General features: G+C 48.0%; 1 protein-coding gene across 2 annotated transcripts in view; it reads left to right on the top strand.

Annotated features, from left to right (window-relative positions):
- SPNS2 (SPNS lysolipid transporter 2, sphingosine-1-phosphate) overlaps window positions 1–18,162 on the top strand; it is a 182,422-nt gene that overhangs the window by 100,173 nt on the left and 64,087 nt on the right. For both annotated transcript variants that reach the window (XM_068154482.1, XM_068154481.1), the window contains exons 4-6: window positions 10,041–10,192; window positions 13,895–13,961; window positions 17,381–17,523. In XM_068154482.1, coding sequence (XP_068010583.1) covers window positions 10,041–10,192; window positions 13,895–13,961; window positions 17,381–17,523 — 362 coding nt within the window. The remainder of the gene's footprint in view (window positions 1–10,040; window positions 10,193–13,894; window positions 13,962–17,380; window positions 17,524–18,162) is intronic.

Genomic DNA, 18,162 nt, shown 5'->3' with positions numbered 1-18,162 from the left:
GGAAGGGACCACAAGGATCATCTAGTTCCAACCCCCCTGCCATGGGCAGGGACACCCCACACTAGGTCAGGCTGGCCAAACTTCATCTGGATGTGATCTTGAGCAACCTGATGGGGGGCTTGGACTAGATGATCTCCAGAGGTCCTTTCCAATCTCAGTTTTTCTTTGGTTCTGTGATGTGTGTGCAAAGCAGAAGAGCAGTTTGGGAAGGGTGATGAAAGATGAGCTTGGCATCACGAGCTCAGTCTGAAGGGAGGGAGCCGCAGAGCTCCGATGCAGCGCTGATAGAAGTTACGGGAACTGCTGTGTGCAGGAGTGGCTTAAAAGGCAGCTGGGATTGTAGGGAAGTGGGAAGTGGGAAGTGGTTATGGGCAAGTGATGACACATACAAGAGAAAAGAAAAGAAGAGTAAACCAAATCATGGCTGTGCAGTGGCAAAATACCACCAACACCCCAGCAACTGCGGTGAATCTCCCCCAGGCTACCCTGCCAGCGTGACTCACCTCTGATAAGGGACAAATATCTTGTTGGAGGTGAGAAGGGTAGTTTATAGTGGCATTTATCAGGCAGGTAACTGTAGCTTGAACCTTGTAGCTCCACAGGAAACTGATAAAACACAGATAGCCCTCAGCATTGCATCAGAGGTGATAACTCATCAATCCATCACCAATCATATTCCACACAAGCATATTAAGGGGCCTACAGGAAAGCTGGGGAGGGACTTTTTAGGGTGTCAGGGAGTGATAGGACTGGGGGGAATGGGGCAAAACTAGAAATGGGTAGATTCAGATTGGATGTTAGGAAGTTCTTCCCCATGAGGGTGGTGAGAGACTGGCACAGGCTGCCCAGGGAGCTGGTGGAAGCCTCATTCCTGGAGGTTTCTAAGGCCAGGCTGGAGGTGGCTGTGAGCAAGCTGATGTAGTGTGAGGTGTCCCTGCCCATGGCAGGGGGGTTGGAACTGGATGATTATTGAGGTCCCTTCCAACCTTAACAATTCTGTGATTCTGTATACCTTGGCTGGTCACCATGTGTGCCACCCAGAGATTAAACACAATCAGCTCCTTTTGGCTGTAGGAAAGGCTGAAAACAATGCTTCCCCAAGCTGTTAATGGGGAAGAGAAGCACTGACCACCCAAACATCAGAGGGAACAGCTCTGCCCCTGTTATTTTGTGCTTGGGTCTGCCTGCTGGCAATCCCCATGAGGGATTAGTTGAGATTACTTGTAGATAAAAGCAGGTACTCCTCTTTCTTTGTTCCTGCACAAAGGTCTCCCAGAGAGTGAGACACCAACCAGCCCAAATTTGGCATGAATATTCAATTCCTTAAAGGTATGGGCTGTACTTCACAGGAAGGCATGTCCTTCAGGAGCAGCATGGAACAGTTCACCAGTACTGCATCTGTAACACCTGTCTAGCTCTTTACAGTACTTATTCTGCTTTTATTAAGGGAGAGCTTGAACCCCTCACATCTGAGAAGGTAGGATGTGTGATTTTGTGATCCATATCTCGATCTGACCCACACTCTCCTATCAAGTGTGTGGCCCCAGGACTTGCATCAACCTGTGGAAACCAGCTGCCTTGGTTCTGTGCATCCAAAAGTTGTAAAGCTTTAGTGGTGCCCAGAGGTGGAAGATTTATTTAGGCTCCTCTGTTCTGCTGGAGCCTTTGTCACCCACCCAGCCAGAGGGTGGAATTTCAAACATGTCATCTTGTCTTTCACCTTATGGCAGCGTCCCTGTTTGACTTGGAAGCTACCAGGTTGTTAGAGGTGATCCCATCATTTCTAGGAGGGGGAAGAGAAATGGAGTGTTCAGTGCTTGAGCAAATATGTCACCTGCCTTTGTAATGCCATTCCATTGCTCAGCTCTTCTAGAGACTCTCAGCTAATGAGCTGGAATTTAAACTGTGAGTTGAGAGGAGCCAATGCTCTTAGTCACCACACCGATACTCAGAAGCATGTTCCTGGTTTGGTTTGCATCATGGTTCGTGGTACATCTTGGCTGTACCTGCACTGTAGGGTGTGGTGTGTCATCTCTCTAACCACTTAGATCCCTGAAAAGTACTGACATGGTTGGGAAAACGCAACAGGGTGCAGGAGGAAGCCAGGTTTGCTTGGGCAGAACATGAGAGCTCTGCTCAGGAAAGGCAAATGCCTGCACACAAGTGTGGCTGTCAGAAGGGACCAGTGCTGTGCAGACCTTCAATATCCACTTGAGCCTCGTGGTTTTACTTTTGGTCAGCTGCACTATTTCAGGCTTCTCCATCCCCAGCTGGTCTAACAGATCTCTTGTGACTGCTGTGGTACCCTGGGCGGTGCCAGCGCAAGGCTGTGCCGGCTGCAGGAGCACAAGAGCCTACCTGCAGCACATTTCAAACTGAGTTTGCTCTCCCTGGAGACTCAGGGAAATTAAATCAATCCCAATGCTTTCTCCTCAGATCACTGTCACTCCACACACAGGTGTTTTAGGCTTTGTGTGGCAGTCCTGGTGGCATGGATGGGTTTCCTTAAGGATGTTGACCTTCCAAGGGTGCAGACTCTGGTTGTATATCCCTGTTTGCTGCATAATGTTTGTGCAACAAAAGGAAGGAAATATGGCAAACCTCAGCACTTCAAACATGGAATTTCATGGTGCTGAGTCCTCTTTAACAGCAACTAAATGTAGAGACTGCAGGAGGTTAATTCCATCTTCTCATACAGGAATGGGTGCAGGTGCTGTAGCTGCATAAAGAGGAGGCTGAGAGGGGATTTAATCAATGTTTATAAATCTCTGAGGGCTGGGGGTCAGCAGGGAGGGGACAGGCTCTGCTCAGCTGCACCCTGGGATAGCACAAGGGGCAATGGATATAAACCACAGCACAGGAGCTTCCACCTCAACATGAGGAGGAACTTCTTCCCTGTGAGGGTCACAGAGCTCTGGAGCAGGCTGCCCAGAGAGGTCGTGGAGTCTCCTCTGGAGACTTTCAAGCCCCCTCTGGATGCATTCCTGTGCCACCTGCGCTGGATTCTCTGGTCCTGCTCTGGCAGGGGGGTTGGACTGGATGATCTCAGGAGGTCCCTTCCAACCCCTAACATCCTGTGGTAAAAGATGCTTCTAAAAGAGCAGCAACACTCAGCTCAAACCGGGCTTGCACCGGTGCTGTTCCTCCACACTGGTAATTTTCCCTCGGCTAGCTGTGTCTGGGTGATCTCGTGGGGCCATGTGCCCCTCATCTGACAGAAGCATGTATTCAGCTTGTTTATGAAACCCTCAGGAGCCGCCCCCCATTCAAATGCAAATGCTTAATAACCCGAGCTTTGAGGATCATGTGTTCCTTCAGACAGTAAATCTGGAGGCTCGGAGTTGTACACGTCCTGGGCAGATTATGGGTTTATCACTGGCAGCTAATCTGTTCGAGAACTGTGGCTTAATTCCTTTTGTTAACTAATTAAAAGGAAAAAAACGGAGAAGAAGAAAGAAAAGGAGAGAGAAGTTAAAGCTGTAATTAGACCTATTAAAACAGGCATTACTCACTCAATGGTCTATACAAGGAGGATAAATGCATAATTAGGAGGTTTGTCCAAACACGATTAGAGCTAGTCACGTGTCCCAGGCCGTCAAACATTTGTGTGTGCATGAGATTGAGAGGAAAGCAGCCCAGAAATGCCATAAGCTCTGCCATACTTGCTTGAGAAAACCATTCATTTTCTTGGCATATTATAAACAGTTAAATCATGGAAGCCTTTTTTTATTTTAGAATAAACCTTTATTTAGAATAAACCAAACCAGGTTGGAAGAGACCTTCAAGATCATCGTGTCCAACCCATCAACCAATCCAACCCACCCAAACAGCTAACCCATGGCACCAAGCACCCCATCAAGTCTCCTCCTGAACACTTCCAATGATGGTGACTCCACCATCTCCCTGGGCAGCCCATTCCAATGGGCAATCACTCTTTCTGTATAGGACTTCTTCCTAATATCCAACCTGAACCTCCCCTGGTGCAGCCTGAGACTGTGTCCTCTTGTTCTGGTACTGGCTGCCTGGGAGAAGAGACCAACCTCTGCCTGTCTACAACTTCCCTTCAGGTAGTTGTAGAGAGCAAGAAGGTCTCCCCTGAGCCTCCTCTTCTCCAGGCTAAGCAACCCCAGCTCCCTCAGCCTCTCCTCATAGGGCTGTGCTCCAAACCCCTCACCAACTTTGTTGCTCTTCTCTGGACTCGTTCCAGCAAGTCAACCTCCTTCCTAAACTGAGGGGCCCAGAACTGGACACAATTCCCCAGATAGATATTCTGGAAGAGTTGGGGCACACCCATAGCTCCCAGTAGGTAGCATCACTGGTGACAGCCATCAGAACAGGTCCACCTGACCCCATGAGGTGTCACTGTTGTTGCCTACAGGTTGCTGGCAGCTTAAGAAATTGAGATGTTGGTAGGTAGAATATTCCCAGTAGTGATCTGCAAATACCCTGAGGCATAAGAAAGATGTTGAGCTGCTGGAAAGTGTCCAGAGAAGGGCAACAAAGCTGGGGAGGGGTTTGGAGCACAGCCCTGTGAGGAGAGGCTGAGGGAGCTGGGGTTGCTTAGCCTGGAGAAGAGGAGGCTCCAAGACAAAACTCTTATGGAGTTAAGAGCCATAAAGCCACTTGACCCTGAAAGATGTTTTCCTGCCATCCCTTCACTGTGCCAGGGGAAGTTTAGGCTGGAGGTGAGGATTAAGTTCTTCCCAAAGAGAGTTGCTAGCCATTACAATGTGCTGCCCAGGGAGGTGGTGGAGTCCCCATCCCTGGAGGTGTTCAAGAGGGGATTGGATGTGGCCATGGTTTAGTAGTCACAGTATCACCAAGGTTGGAAGAGACCTCGAGGATCACCGAGTCCAGCCATCGAGTCACGAGGTGCTGGGTGACAGGTTGGACTTGATGATCCTTGAAGTCTTTTCCAGCCTTACTGATCCTATGATTTTATATGGAAAAACACTTGAGGGAGGAAATCTGGTGCACAGGAGATGGTAAAAGTGTCCTGCTGCAACTGGTGAGAAGAATGGTGCTTTCCCTGTGTGGGTGATATCTGACTTTCCCACTTGTTTGTGTTGGTTGTGTCTCAGAGAGAAAGGAGTGGATATGAGGGTATGTGGCTATAAATGCCCACACACAAAATAGCAGCTGCCTGCATTGCACACACAGTGGGTTTGGGCCCAGTTTCCAAGTGGGTTCGTGGTATGCCTGTGGTCCAAATGAGTAGCAGCACAAGAATTTTGGAGTTGTTTTGTTGTCTGTGTTTTCTTTCTTGCTTCCTATATGGAAAGCGAACAGATAGGTCACTCAGGAGTTTTGTTTTGTGTGTTGAGGATCTACACAGGCCCTGTTCAGAGCTGCCAAACACCTAAGTTTTGACTGACTGTGATTAGAGATGGAAGCTTGGGGTTTCTAGCTTAACCCTTAACGAATTACTGCATCATTTTGCTGTGTAGGTTCCAACAGAACGTGTGCTAACCAAACATCCAGAGGAGATCTTTCAGCAGGATAAGAAGTGGCATTAGCTGTTTAATCCCAGATGCAGAGCTCTAAAGGCACAGCACTCCACCTGATTATAAAGAATTGCCTAGTATTGTTTTGGGCTGCTGTGTGTTTTGCTGAGGTGTTGCACCTGAAGAGCTGCATTGCCCAGAGTCTGGCACAGATCATCTCAGATGGGCAATAAAGACCACTCAGGCCCGGCGTAGGTTGCGCTTTTCTATGACTGCTTTTATTGTCAACTGAAGTCAGAATCTCATGACTTAAATCTGGGTGCTGCTGCTTTAGGGAACATAGCTTAAATATTAAACAGCTATTTGGAGTGTGTGAGCAAGGGATAAGCCAGGAAAGCAGGATTCAAGGAGGAACTGGGGGAGAAGAATGAACGTGCTCCTCGGTGCAGATGATTTCATTGTATTGGGACTGTGATTCAGTGGTATTGATGGAACTGAGTCACTCTTCACCACGACAGGAAAACTTTGTAGCTTTCCTACTTTATGTTGCAAGAGGAATAGAATTATTTTTGGAGGAAATTCCTGTCCAGTGCATTCACTGGGAGTGATGCTGGCTGGGGAGCAAACACTGGGGTTATTTTTCATAGACTCATAGAATACCAGGTTGGAAGGGGCCTCAAGGACCATCTGGTCCAACCTTTCAGGGTAAGAACATAGTTTTAAATGAGATGGTCCAGCACCCTGTCAAGCTGGGCCTTGAAACTGTGTAATGTAGGGGAATCCACCAGCTCTCTTGGGAGTTTATTCCAATGCTTAGCAGTCTGAATGGTTCTGTAGGTATTTCAAATTTGAGGAACATCCAGTTCTTGTCCTTCTACAGGTGTAACTAGTACTGTCTCTGTACTCATTCCAGGTCAGGCAGATGACCTTTGTGCCTGTCACCCTCTCTGTGACCAGATAGAATAGAATAAACCAGGTTAGAAGTGACCTTTGAGGTCATTGAGTTGGACCTATCATCCAACACCATCTAATCAACTCAACCATGGCACCAAGCACCCCATCCAGTCTCGTCCTAAACACCTCCAGTGATGGTAACTCCACCATCTCCCTGGGCAGCCCATTCCAATGGGCAATCACTTTGTGTAGAATTTCTTTCTAACATCCAGCCTAAACCTCCCCTGGCACAGCTTGAGACTGTGTCCTCTTGTTCTGGTGCTGGTTGCCTGGGAGAAGAGACCAACCCCTGCCTGTCCACAACTTCCCTTCAGGTAGTTGTAGACAGCAATAAGGTCTCCCCTGAGCCTCCTCTTCTCCAGGCTAAGCAGCCCCAGCTCCCTCAGCCTCTCCTCACAGGGCTGTGCTCCAAACCCCTCCCCAGCTTTGTTGCCCTTCTCTGGACACCTTCCAGCAACTCAACCTCCTTCCTAAACTGAGGGGCCCAGAACTGGACACAGGACTCAAGATGTGGCCTGACCAGTGCAGTATACAGGGTCAGAATGACCTCCCTGCTCCTGCTGGCCACACTGTTCCTGATACAAAGATCTGAACCTTTAAGAGCTCCAAATCAGCCTCCAGTTCCCCTGCTTTCTAATTCTGCATGACTCAGTCACTGAGCATGTTATGTATACCCTTGCTCATTCCAGATGCATTGGGTACCTGTGCACCAATCATTGTCAGCATATTTCTGCAGTGGGGTGTTTTAGCATTGGGTAATTAGCATAAATTACCATGGTTTGAGTCAGAGTATTGCCCTTTTTGCATACACCCACCTGTTTCTGTTACGTGTGTGCAGCTTAGGAGAGATCCATGAATGATAGTAGCCCTGCCAGCTGCCCTGCCAGCAAACCAGGAGCTTGCATACACTCACAAAACAGAGTTTCATAGTTTCATAGCTTCGTTCAGGGTTGGAAGGGACCACAAGGATCATCTAGTTCCAACCCCCCTGCCATGGGCAGGGACACCTCACACTAGATCAGGCTGGCCAGAGCCTCATCCAGCCTGGTCTTAAACACCTCCAGGGACGGGGCCTCGACCACCTCCCTGGACAACCCATTCCAGGGTCTCACCACTCTCATGGTGAAGAACCTCCTCCTCACATCCAGCCTGAATCTTCCCACCTCCAGCTTCATTCCATTCCCCCTAGTTCTATCACTACCTGAGATCCTGAGAAGTCCTTCCCCAGCCTTCCTGTAGGCCCCCTTCAGATACTGGAAGGCCACAATTAGGTCACCTTGGAGCCTTCTCTTCTCCAGACTGAATAGCCCCAACTCCTTCAGTCTGTCCTCATAGGAGAGGTGCTCCAGCTCTCTGCTCATCCTTGTGGCCCTGCTCTGGACACGTGCTGGTGCAGAGCTCAAAGTAAGAGGAAATGAAGAGTGTGCAAAAGTGTTTGGTTTGTGTCACTATAGGGATCTTGAAGAAAGTCTTTTCAACCAGGAGACTGCAAGGACAAACACAACAAGAGCGTGTCAGTAGTGGATTTTTCTCTGCTGATGGCTGTAGTTGTGGGTAGGAGGCACAGGGCTTGATGCCTGCATGGCTTTTTCCATATATGTGGAGGAGAGCCCTGCTACTCCAGCTCAGCCTGGCACAGTCAGCCACCTCTCAGTAATGCTTCCTCCCATCTGAAGAAGGAGGATCGGTAAGCACCTAAACACCTTTGTGTTTAAGGACACATCATGATCCCTGCTGTTCTTCTCACAAATGAGCTGTGGGATGATTACAGTGAATGGAGGATCTGTAGAGGTTAGATTTGTAGCAATAGATTTACCCTGTACTTACAGTTTTCTGCTACTGACAGTTTAATTTCTGCACCTGCAATTACTTCTGGGTGTAGCTCAGGCTGCTCAGATGCTTTGACAGCTTGATTGTCCTCATGCATCAGGTATTTAGGCACCAAGGTATGATGCCTTATGCTTTCACACAGCAGCACCCAGGAACCTGCAAGGGTAGTGAAAGAGACTGGCTCGAAAATGAGGTCCTTGCAGTTTACAGAAGCATTGGCTGAAACAGGGACAGAGGCCAGGAGAAAATTCTGTTAGATGAACAATTCCTTTTCATCCCAGTTAGGCTGTGTGGCCTCCTTGGGCTGGGTTGAATGTGAAGTCCATCCCTCTTTGTGCTGGATTGCCCTTTACTCAGAAAGGCTTAGTGCCTTTTTGCAGCCTCTGGTGTTGCTCTGAAGTGTTCACCTGGTGGGACTGCTGGGCACCCTGGGGTTCCTATGGCTCACAGGAAAGCTCCAGGCTTCTCTCTTTGTGCATCTCAGCTCAGATCTCAACATGACCTTTGTCAGAGATGCTCAGTGTTGGTTTATTCTGATTTCCTGCTGTGAGGGGCAGGTTTATGCTTTTTTTAACAAGGCCAGGGGAGTGAGATAGGTGCTTAACACCTTTGAACATCTCCTCTTATTCTGTAGCTTCCAGTAAAGGAAAAAGTAGTGAGTTGGAGGGGTTGCAGGTTCAACCCTTCTGCAGCATTGAAGAGCCTTTGGGATTTCACCAGTCTTAACTCATGCCTTGGCATGCTGGGGAGGCTGAGGTAGAATAGAATAGAATAGAATAGAATAGAATAGAATAGAATAGAATAGAATAGAATAGAATAGAATAGAATAGAATAGAATAGAATAGAATAGAATAGAATAGAATTAACCAGGGTGGAAAAGATCATTGAGATCGAGTCCAACCTATCATCCAACACCATCCAATCAACTAACCCATGGCACCAAGCACCCCATCCAGTCTCTTCCTAAACACCTCCAGTGATGGTGACTCCACCACCTCCCTAGGCAGCACATTCAAATGGCCAATGTCTCTTTCTTTGAAGAACTTCCTAACATCCAGTCTGAACCTCCCCTGGTGCAGCTTGAGACTGTGTCCTCTTGTTCTGGTGCTGATTGCCTGGGAGAAGAGACCAACCCCCACCTGGCTACAGCCTCCCTTCAGGGAGTTGGAGAGAGCAAGAAGGTCTCCCCTGAGCCTCCTCTTCTCCAGGCTAAGCAACCCCAGCTCCCTCAGCCTCTCCTCACAGGGCTGTGCTCCAAACCCCTCCCCAGCTTAGTTGCCCTTCTCTGGACACCTTCCAGCAACTCAACATCCTTCCTAAACTGAGGGGCCCAGAACTGGACACAGGACTCAAGGTGTGGCCTAAGCAGTGCTGAGTACTGGGATTGTGCTTGGCAGGTCTTTTGTTTCTGGAGCAAGGTTTGTTCCACCCATCCTCCTTCCCAGACCTCCCTCTGTCAGCGCAGTGCTGGTGGCACTTGGCGTAACCAGAGCAGGCTGCATCCTGAGAATAAACTCTGAAGGTCTTCTGCCTGTGTTAGGATAAAGGCTGGACTGTAACTGAGCAAAGATGTATTACTGTTGCTTTTCTTTCATACCTACACATCTGCACCAAAAACTGTGGGACCTACGCATCTTCACCAGAAACTGTAGGCCCTTCAGTCCTGGCCAGAGACAAAAGGAACTCCAGCAAGGGGATCACCTTGCAGTGTTTGGATTGCCCTGTTTGTGTAGGCTCAATGTTGTCCATCTTGAACTAAAAAAGAACAACCACAAGAGGAGGCCTGCTAATGTGTTTTCTTTCTTTCCTCAGTATTTCTGGCTTCTTGTGCTCTCAAGAGGATTGGTTGGCATCGGGGAAGCAAGTTACTCCACTATTGCCCCAACCATCATAGGAGACCTTTTCACCAAAAACACCAGGACCCTTATGCTGTCTGTTTTCTACTTTGCAATTCCTCTTGGCAGGTAAGTGGTAAAAAAAAATGTGCTGCTTTCATCTGGTTAGATTTTGGTTAGAAAAGACCTTTAAGATCCATTCCCACTGTTAACCCAGCTCTGCCAGGTCACCACTAAACCATGTGCCTCCTCGCTGGAACGTGTCCAGAGAAGGGCAACAAAGTTGGTGAGGGGTTTGGAACACAAGCCCTATGAGGAGAGACTGAGGGAGCTGGGGTTGGTTAGCCTGGAGAAGAGGAGGCTCAGGGGAGACTTTCTTGCTCTCTACAACTACCTGAAGGGAGGTTGTAGCCAGGAGGGGGTTGGTCTCTTCTCCCAGGCAACCAGCACTAGAACAAGAGGACACAGTCTCAAGCTGCACCAGGGGAGGTTTAGGCTGGGGGTTAGGAAGAACTTCTACAGAGAGAGAGTGATTGCCCATTGGAATGTGCTGCCCAGGGAGGCGGTGGAGTCACCATAATTGGAGGTGTTTAGGAGGAGAATTGATAGGGTGCTTGATTGCATGGTTTAATTGATTAGGTGGTGTTGGGTGATAGGTTGGACTCGATGATCTCAAAGGTCTCTTCCAACCTGGTCTGGTCTATTCTATTCTATTCTATTCTATTCTATTCTATTCTATCCTATCCTATCCTATCCTATCCTATCCTATCCTATCCTATCCTATCCCACCCCACCCCACCCCACCCCACCCCTGCCCTGGGCAGCCTGTTCCAGGGTTTGACAACCCTTCTGGGAAAGAAATTGTTCCTGATATCCAAAACCTGCCCTGGCACAACTTGAGGCTGTTTCCTATTATCCCATCTCACAGTAAGCTCACATATCTCAAGCTGCTGCTGCTGATAGTTCTGCCTTTGGTTGGAGTGGCTTGGACAGGAAAATACTGTGAGCAGTGACTAATTAGTTGCAGGAATTGGCTTCTTTTTCTAGCCCTGTTACTGGTTCATGTGTCATTTTGGGGAAGAAATTGTTGTGGTGGGGTTTTTTTTTTTTGGTGTTGTTTGGTTTGGTTATTTTTACAACAATGAAGTAGAAATTGAGTATATAGAATCATAGAATGGCCAATGTGTAGAACCTGGCACTTGGCTGTGTTCAATCTCATGCCCTAGGACTCTGCCTATCTGCCCAGCCTGTCAAGGTCTCTCTGCAGAGCTCTCCTACCCTCTAACTCCTGCCCCCAGCTTGGTGTCAACTGCAGACTTACTGATGATGGACCCAATGCCCTCATCCAGATAATTGATAAAGATATTAAAGAGCATGGGCCCCAGAAACAAACCCATGGCACCACCTCTGCACAGGATCTTGTCCAGCTCTGGGAGTTGATAGGCAAGCTATGCAGGCCCACCCTGCCTACCACCTCACAACAGCAGGTCAACTGTGATTTAGAAAAGAAAAAAGGAAATCAAAACACAATCAGATTCCCCTCCTGTCCCAGCTCTCAGATGCTGCATTGGGCTGATGAGGGAACTCAACTGAAAGAAAGAGCCAGAGGAAATAACTGCTCCAGATCTGTCTCTTGGCTTTCATCAAGCATCTCAGGGCTGAGCTGTCCTCCACTGCTCTGCCTTGAGTGTGAACAGTTGTGACAGACTCGCTCTCCAGCCTTGCTGGCTACACTAGGCTTCACAGGTTCCCCAGTTGCTATTTCAGTGGCACTGGAAGGGACTGGCCACTCTTATGGTGCCCACCAAGCCATCTAAGATTGGCTTAGTTGTGTTGTGCTAATTTGGATTGGACAAATTCAAAGTTGGGCAGAATTTGGGCACAAGCCCTGTGAGGAGAGACTGAGGGAGCTGGGATTGCTTAGCCTGGAGAAGAGGAGGCTCTACTGAAGAAAAAGAGTAGCCAGGAGGGGGTTGGTCTCTTCTCCCAGGCAACCAGCACCAGAACAAGAGGACACAGTCTCAGGGGAGGTTTAGGCTGGGTGTTTGGAAGAAATTCTACACAGACTGATTGCCCATTGGAATGTGCTGCCCAGGGAGGTGGTGGAGTCACCATCACTGGAGGGGTTTAGGAGGAGAATTGATAGGGTGCTTGGTGCCATGGTTTAGTTGATTAGATGGTGTTGGGTGATAGGTTGGACTTGATGATCTCAAAGGTCTTTTCCAACCTGGTCTGGACGATTCTATTCTATTCTATTCTATTCTATTCTATTCTATTCTATTCTATTCTATTCTATTCTATTCTATTCTATTCTATTCTATTCTCAGGCTAAAACTTCTGATTTCTGATGGTGCATTTTACAAGTTAGAGTATTCATCCTGAGATCAAACTCACACACATCCCTCTTGAGAAAAAAAGGGATAGCAAAGTCCTTAACTGATGAGCAGACTCTTTTCCCAAGAGGGCCAAGGATGCCAGTTCTTACAATGAGAATTCAGTGAACTGTGACTAGCAAGGAGTGACAAATATTAATCCTGTTTGGCCTGGAAGGGAAGGCTGAGGGGAGACCTTATTGCTCTCTACAACTACCTAAAAGGAGATTGGAATGAGATGTGGGTTTTGGTTTCTTTTCCCACATAACTAACAATAGGACAAGGAGAGATAGCTTCAACTTGTGCCCAAAGGAGGTTTAGCTTGGATATTAGGAAAAATTTCTTCACTACAAGAGTGGTCAGGCTTTGGAAGAGGTTGCCCAGGGAGACAGTGGAGTCACCATCCCTGGAGGTGTTCAAAAACCATGCAGATATGGCACTCTGGGACATGGTTTAATGACCATGGTGGTGGTGGGTTGATGACTGGACTCAGTGACCTGAAAGGTCTCTTCCAACCATAACAGTTGTATGATTCTGGGACTTCATTATCTCAACATCCAACAGATATGTGAATCCATGGTTTGGTGTGGGGGCTTGTCTGTGTAAGAATCCCCCAGATTTGGGGTGACTGTAGATGACAACCTGCAAAACTTAGCCATCTGCGCACTAAAAGCCTGTGATGGCTGGCAGCTGCCCCACAGCCATCCTGGCAGCTTTTAACCAAGGCAATCTCAGCAACAAATGCAGCAGGTCTGAGGAAGGGATTTTCACTCCCTTCTGTTCACTTGGAGAGACTCTTGGTCATGTTCACCTTTACCCTGTGAGCCACCTTTTGTCACCACAGTGCAATTCTTAGCACGTGGCTGAAGCTCCTGTGGTAACTTTTGTCATTCAGAAGGCACTTCCAAGAGTCAGGTCTGATGTTCTCCCAGCACACTTGTCACCTTCTTCTTGGTTTTTTTCTGACAAGCTTATGGAAAACTGTTTCTTCATGGGTAATTAGAACTGAGTACTATTAAATTACAAGGCCCCAAAAGAAATGTAGTTAGTGATGGAATGTGGTCTGTCCTTGAAGGGCACTTCTTAACTGAGAGCTTGAATGTGGATTTGTTAAGCATTCCTATTAGTGCACAGGAAGGTCTGATGTGGCATTTAAATTGGGAGAGAAATTCATGTTGAGGCTGTGTTTCCATCCACTGTAAATTGAAAGGTCAGCCATAAATTTGAGATCAGTTCCCAAATTTCCCTCACCTTTGAGCATTTCTAGATCAACAGTGCTGGGAAGAGTTAGGCATTAGCCACCATCTGCTTCACCTTCATGCCCTGTGTTTCTTCCTGCTGAAGAAGAGAGCCTAGGACACAAAATTGATTGTGTCTCTTTTTATGCTGCTTTAAGAGCAGCCTGGCTGTGGTAGTCTGCTAAGGCTCTGACTGACTCTCATCTTTGTATTTCTTGCAGTGGCTTGGGATACATCACTGGGTCGAGTGTGAAGCAGGTTGCTGGAGACTGGCACTGGGCGTTGCGGGTAAGCCACTCCTAATAACAGCTTCATGTGAGCTGCAAGGGTGGATCAGTGATGGGGAGAGTTCTGTCACACAGCTCCTCAACCTGGTGTTATACCTAGAAGGTAAGAGGATTGGGAGTCACATCTAGGGATATTAAGTGCATAGCAGATGCACTCTCTAAGCAAACAAGAGCAGTATGTGGGCTGAGCTGCTTGTGCTTTGGTTTCTCCCTGCCTGGGAGCGAGATTTTTTCCCAATCACTTCATTATCAGCCCATCCATGATTTCTTGATGAGCCATTGGCCTTAAATCAACTCCACAGTGACCTGCTGTCAAGAAACTCCGAGAATGGCTTCCTGCTTTGAGGAAAAAACACTTTGTTCCAGTTTCCGCTTGTTTTTCTGCCCTGAGACAGTCGGTTTCCTTCTATTTTAACCTCTTGGGCCCCTGATAAATGTGTTGAAAAGATAATACACTCCAATCACATAGGGACAAACAGATCCTGCACACAAAGATGTCTTGAAAGAGCTGAGAGGAAGTGGCCCAGCAGAACTGTTGTCTGACCTTTGGCAGGCTGGCTGGCACGAGCCCCCATGAGGTGCATTCTCTGGCTCTGGCACTTGGTGAAGACAACAATTCTCATGGAGCTCAGGCCAACACCATTTTTAACAGCAGGTGATGAAATGCATGGATTCCCATCTCAAGCCAATGCACCCCTCTGTGACCCAGGCCATTCCCTCCCTGTCCACCAAGGGTAAGCCAAGCCAGGAAAATCGCCGTGAGCAGGTCATCTGCAGCTGGGAGGGTGGAGAGGCTTTTCCAGCTGTGGAGAGGCTTTTCCAGCTGTGGAGAGGCTTTTCCAGCTGTCAACCAGAAATGAAAAGTTGATTAGTCTATATCTTCACACCAAGAGGATGGCCACCTCATTCAGTAGCAGAAATACTCCAAGGGCAAAATGAACTTTTGAGTAGAGACCAGCATAAGGAATATGAAAGCCCAAAGCTTCTCCTCACCCTGATCAATGGGCTTTAAGCAGATTGATTCATTGGAGCACTCCTGTGTTTCTCTCTGTAAAACCCAAATGATTAATGTGTGCAAAGAGTTCCTCACTGGCATCTTTCTCTTCAGATGAAGTGTCCATAGTTATCCTGAGAAATCCAGGCTGTTGCATGCTGTACCTCTTATGGGATCATGATTTCCACTGTGACAGAGTGCTCCATGACTCCCTGATTGTACAGGATCATAGAATCAATAAGGTTGGAAAAGACCTCAAAGATGATCAAGTCCAACCTGTCACCCAACACCTCCTGACTACTAAACCATGGCACCAAGTGCCACATCCAATCCCCTCTTGAACACCTCCAGGGATGGGGACTCCACAACCTCCCTGGGCAGCACATCCCAATGGCTAGCAACTCTCTCTGGGAAGAACTTTCTCCTCACCTCCAGCCTAAACTTCCCCTGGCACAGCTTGAGGCTGTGTCCTCTTGTTCTGGTGCTGGTTGCCTGGGAGAAGAGACCAACCCCCTCCTGTCTACAACCTGCCTTCAGGTAGTTGTAGATCAAGGGGAATCTGACAAGCTGCATGTCTCTCTGGTGGTTGCTTTGGACAGCCCTGCTTAGCTTTTGCAGTCCAACAGCAAGGATGCTTCCAGACATCAGCATAAAGCAGCTTCTGTCCCTGTGGCAATCATTGTGCTCTTGAAAGATGTAAAAGGTATCCCCAGGTGATGCTTTCCTCTGTGGTCTCCAAATCCAAGAGAGGTCAGGAGTAATCTGTACTTCAGTGGGCTGAAGAAGCCAAAAGGGCACATTGGCAAGTAGCAGCTTTGTCTCTGGATCTCACAGCAATGTCAGTGTTTCCCTGGAGCACTGCTGAGTATCAGTGGGTATTGTCCTGCTGGGGGTTAAGCCTTTAGATAGAAATCAGAGAGGCTTCAATTATATGGCCCTTGAAAAAACCTCAACACTTCCATTTCCCCCCCCCAAACCAGTGCTGTGTCTTGTGTTCAAATGTGCTAAGGACACAGTGTCAGGCTGCCTCTATCCCTGGATGAAGGATTTTCCTGACTTTCCAGTTCTGAACTATTTTTGTCTTGCTTTCCCTAGCAGAATTCTGAGTTTGTCATCTTTGGTCATGAAACACTGCTCTCTGTGGAAGGGCCATTCTCAGGTTATTATTGGAAGCACAAGGGGTGTTTGGGAGCAGGAATTTATGTTTAAAATAGCCTGCATAGAAGAGATGATAGTTCAGTGACCAAAAAAAATGTTCCTGTGTTCCTAACACAGCTATTTTCCATCCCGACAATGATGGAATTCTAGTGTCAAAACAGGAATCCTCTTTGGAGCTTGCAAAACACTCTGGGATCTTTGGATTTCTATCTAGTGATTGGGAGAAAAGATTTGCCCCTCAGTTTAAGAAGGACATTGAGAGACTTGAACATGGCCAGAGAAGGGCAATGAGGCTGGGGAGAGGCCTCAAGCACAAGTCCTATGAGGAGAGGCTGAGGGAGCTGGGGTTGCTTAGCCTGGAGAAGGGGAGGCTCAGGGGAGACCTTCTTGCTATCTACAACTACCTGAAGGGAGGCTGTAGCCAGGTGGGGGTTGGTCTCTTCCTCCCAGATAACCAGCACCAGAACAAGAGGACACAGTCACAAGTTGCACCAGGGGAGGTTTAGGCTGGAGGTGAGGAGAAAGTTCTTCCCAGAGAGAGTTGTTAGCCACTGGAATGTGCTGCCCAGGGAGGTGGTGGAGTCCCCATCCCTGGAGGTGTTCAAGAGGGGATTGGATGTGGCACTTGGTGCCATGGTTTAGTCATGAGGTGTTGGGTGACAGCTTGGACTCGATGATCCTTGAGGTCTCTTCCAACCTTGGTGATTGTGTGAAACTGGGAAATCTAACCCTTGAATGCATCTTCCAGCCTCAGTTTTCAATATTTCTTGGTCTGCTGTCCACTGAGGTAATCTGATGAAGCTGCCTGAAAATGGCAAGCTGTTGTGGGTTAGGTGAAAGAGGGATGCATGTCAAGCAAGGATTTGCCAAGCCATCATGCTCCCAAGGTCCAGAAATCCTTCCCCTGGCCTCACTGCCTTTAAAAGGCTTCTACATGCTTCCAGAAACTAGCTGGTCTCTCAGCCCAGCTGGGAATTGGTTTCCAAAGAGTTAAATGTCACTGAAGAACCAAATTTAGATTAATCTTGGAACTTTAGTAGGACTGCTTCAGTCAGAGCATTCTCAAAGCTGCGTGCTTCCAGAGTGAGATAAGAGTCCAGGGAATGACAGGGAGGAAGGAAGGAGCAGATGCCTCAGTGTGCTTACAGATTCTGCCTAACTGTAAAGAATCAAGCTGCTGAAACTAAATGAATGTAATCTCCTCCTTCCTGACTGGTGACAGCAAGCCCTGCTGACTCCTGTGCTAATTCCCTGCTCCTTTCTTGCAGGTATCTCCACTGCTGGGAATGATAACAGGGACACTCATCTTGATATTTGTACCTGCTGCTAAAAGAGGAAATGCTGAACAACTCGGGGCCCAGCTGAAGGCTCAGACCTCATGGCTAAGAGACATGAAAGCACTGATTAGGAAGTAAGAGCACTTCAGCCAAAACCATTCCCCGTCCCTAATGGTGAATTGGAACATCCAGTGGCCTGTGCTCTTAGCACTGGGGGACTGGAAAGTGGCACCATGCAGGGAGCTGGGGGAAGCTTAGTCTGTGCACCTATGTTTTCATGAGGTACAGTGATGATGATGGCTTCCCACTTCTGCTCTAACACTTCCAAGACTGAGATCTAAGAGATCCCAATGCTTTGTTTGGCTCATGCTTCAGACAAACCAAGGCTTTTGAAGTGTAGAAGATGCTGCATTCCTGTATTAATTGTTGTGCCACTCTTGTTCAGACACTTAGACCCTTTTTCTTCCATGAGGGAGCTACGCTGCTGAGGGGAGAGTTAAGTGGCAGAGCGACTTAAGAGTGGGAAATACACAAAAGCTTGCAAAATAAGGCAGATTTAAATGTATCTGTGTAAGACAGCCAGGTGTGACTGAATGCCCAAGCACTGAATGTGCTCATGTGTGGAAAAATGTGGAGCTGTGCAGAAAGGTTTGTGTGCTCACCAGTGGTGCAGCAGCTCTGCTTGCTTCCAGAGCGCTGGCTGTGAATGTGCAATCACTTCTGAATTCAGTGTTCTGTTGGAATTCTGATGGGAAACTTCTGGTGTCCCTCAT

The sequence above is a fragment of the Melanerpes formicivorus genome, unplaced genomic scaffold (genome assembly GCF_026170545.1).
Source record: "Melanerpes formicivorus ecotype bairdi unplaced genomic scaffold, bMelFor1.0.p_v2 SCAF_29, whole genome shotgun sequence".
Classification (NCBI taxonomy): Eukaryota; Metazoa; Chordata; class Aves; order Piciformes; family Picidae; genus Melanerpes; species Melanerpes formicivorus.
This window is presented reverse-complemented; position numbering and strand designations above follow the sequence as displayed.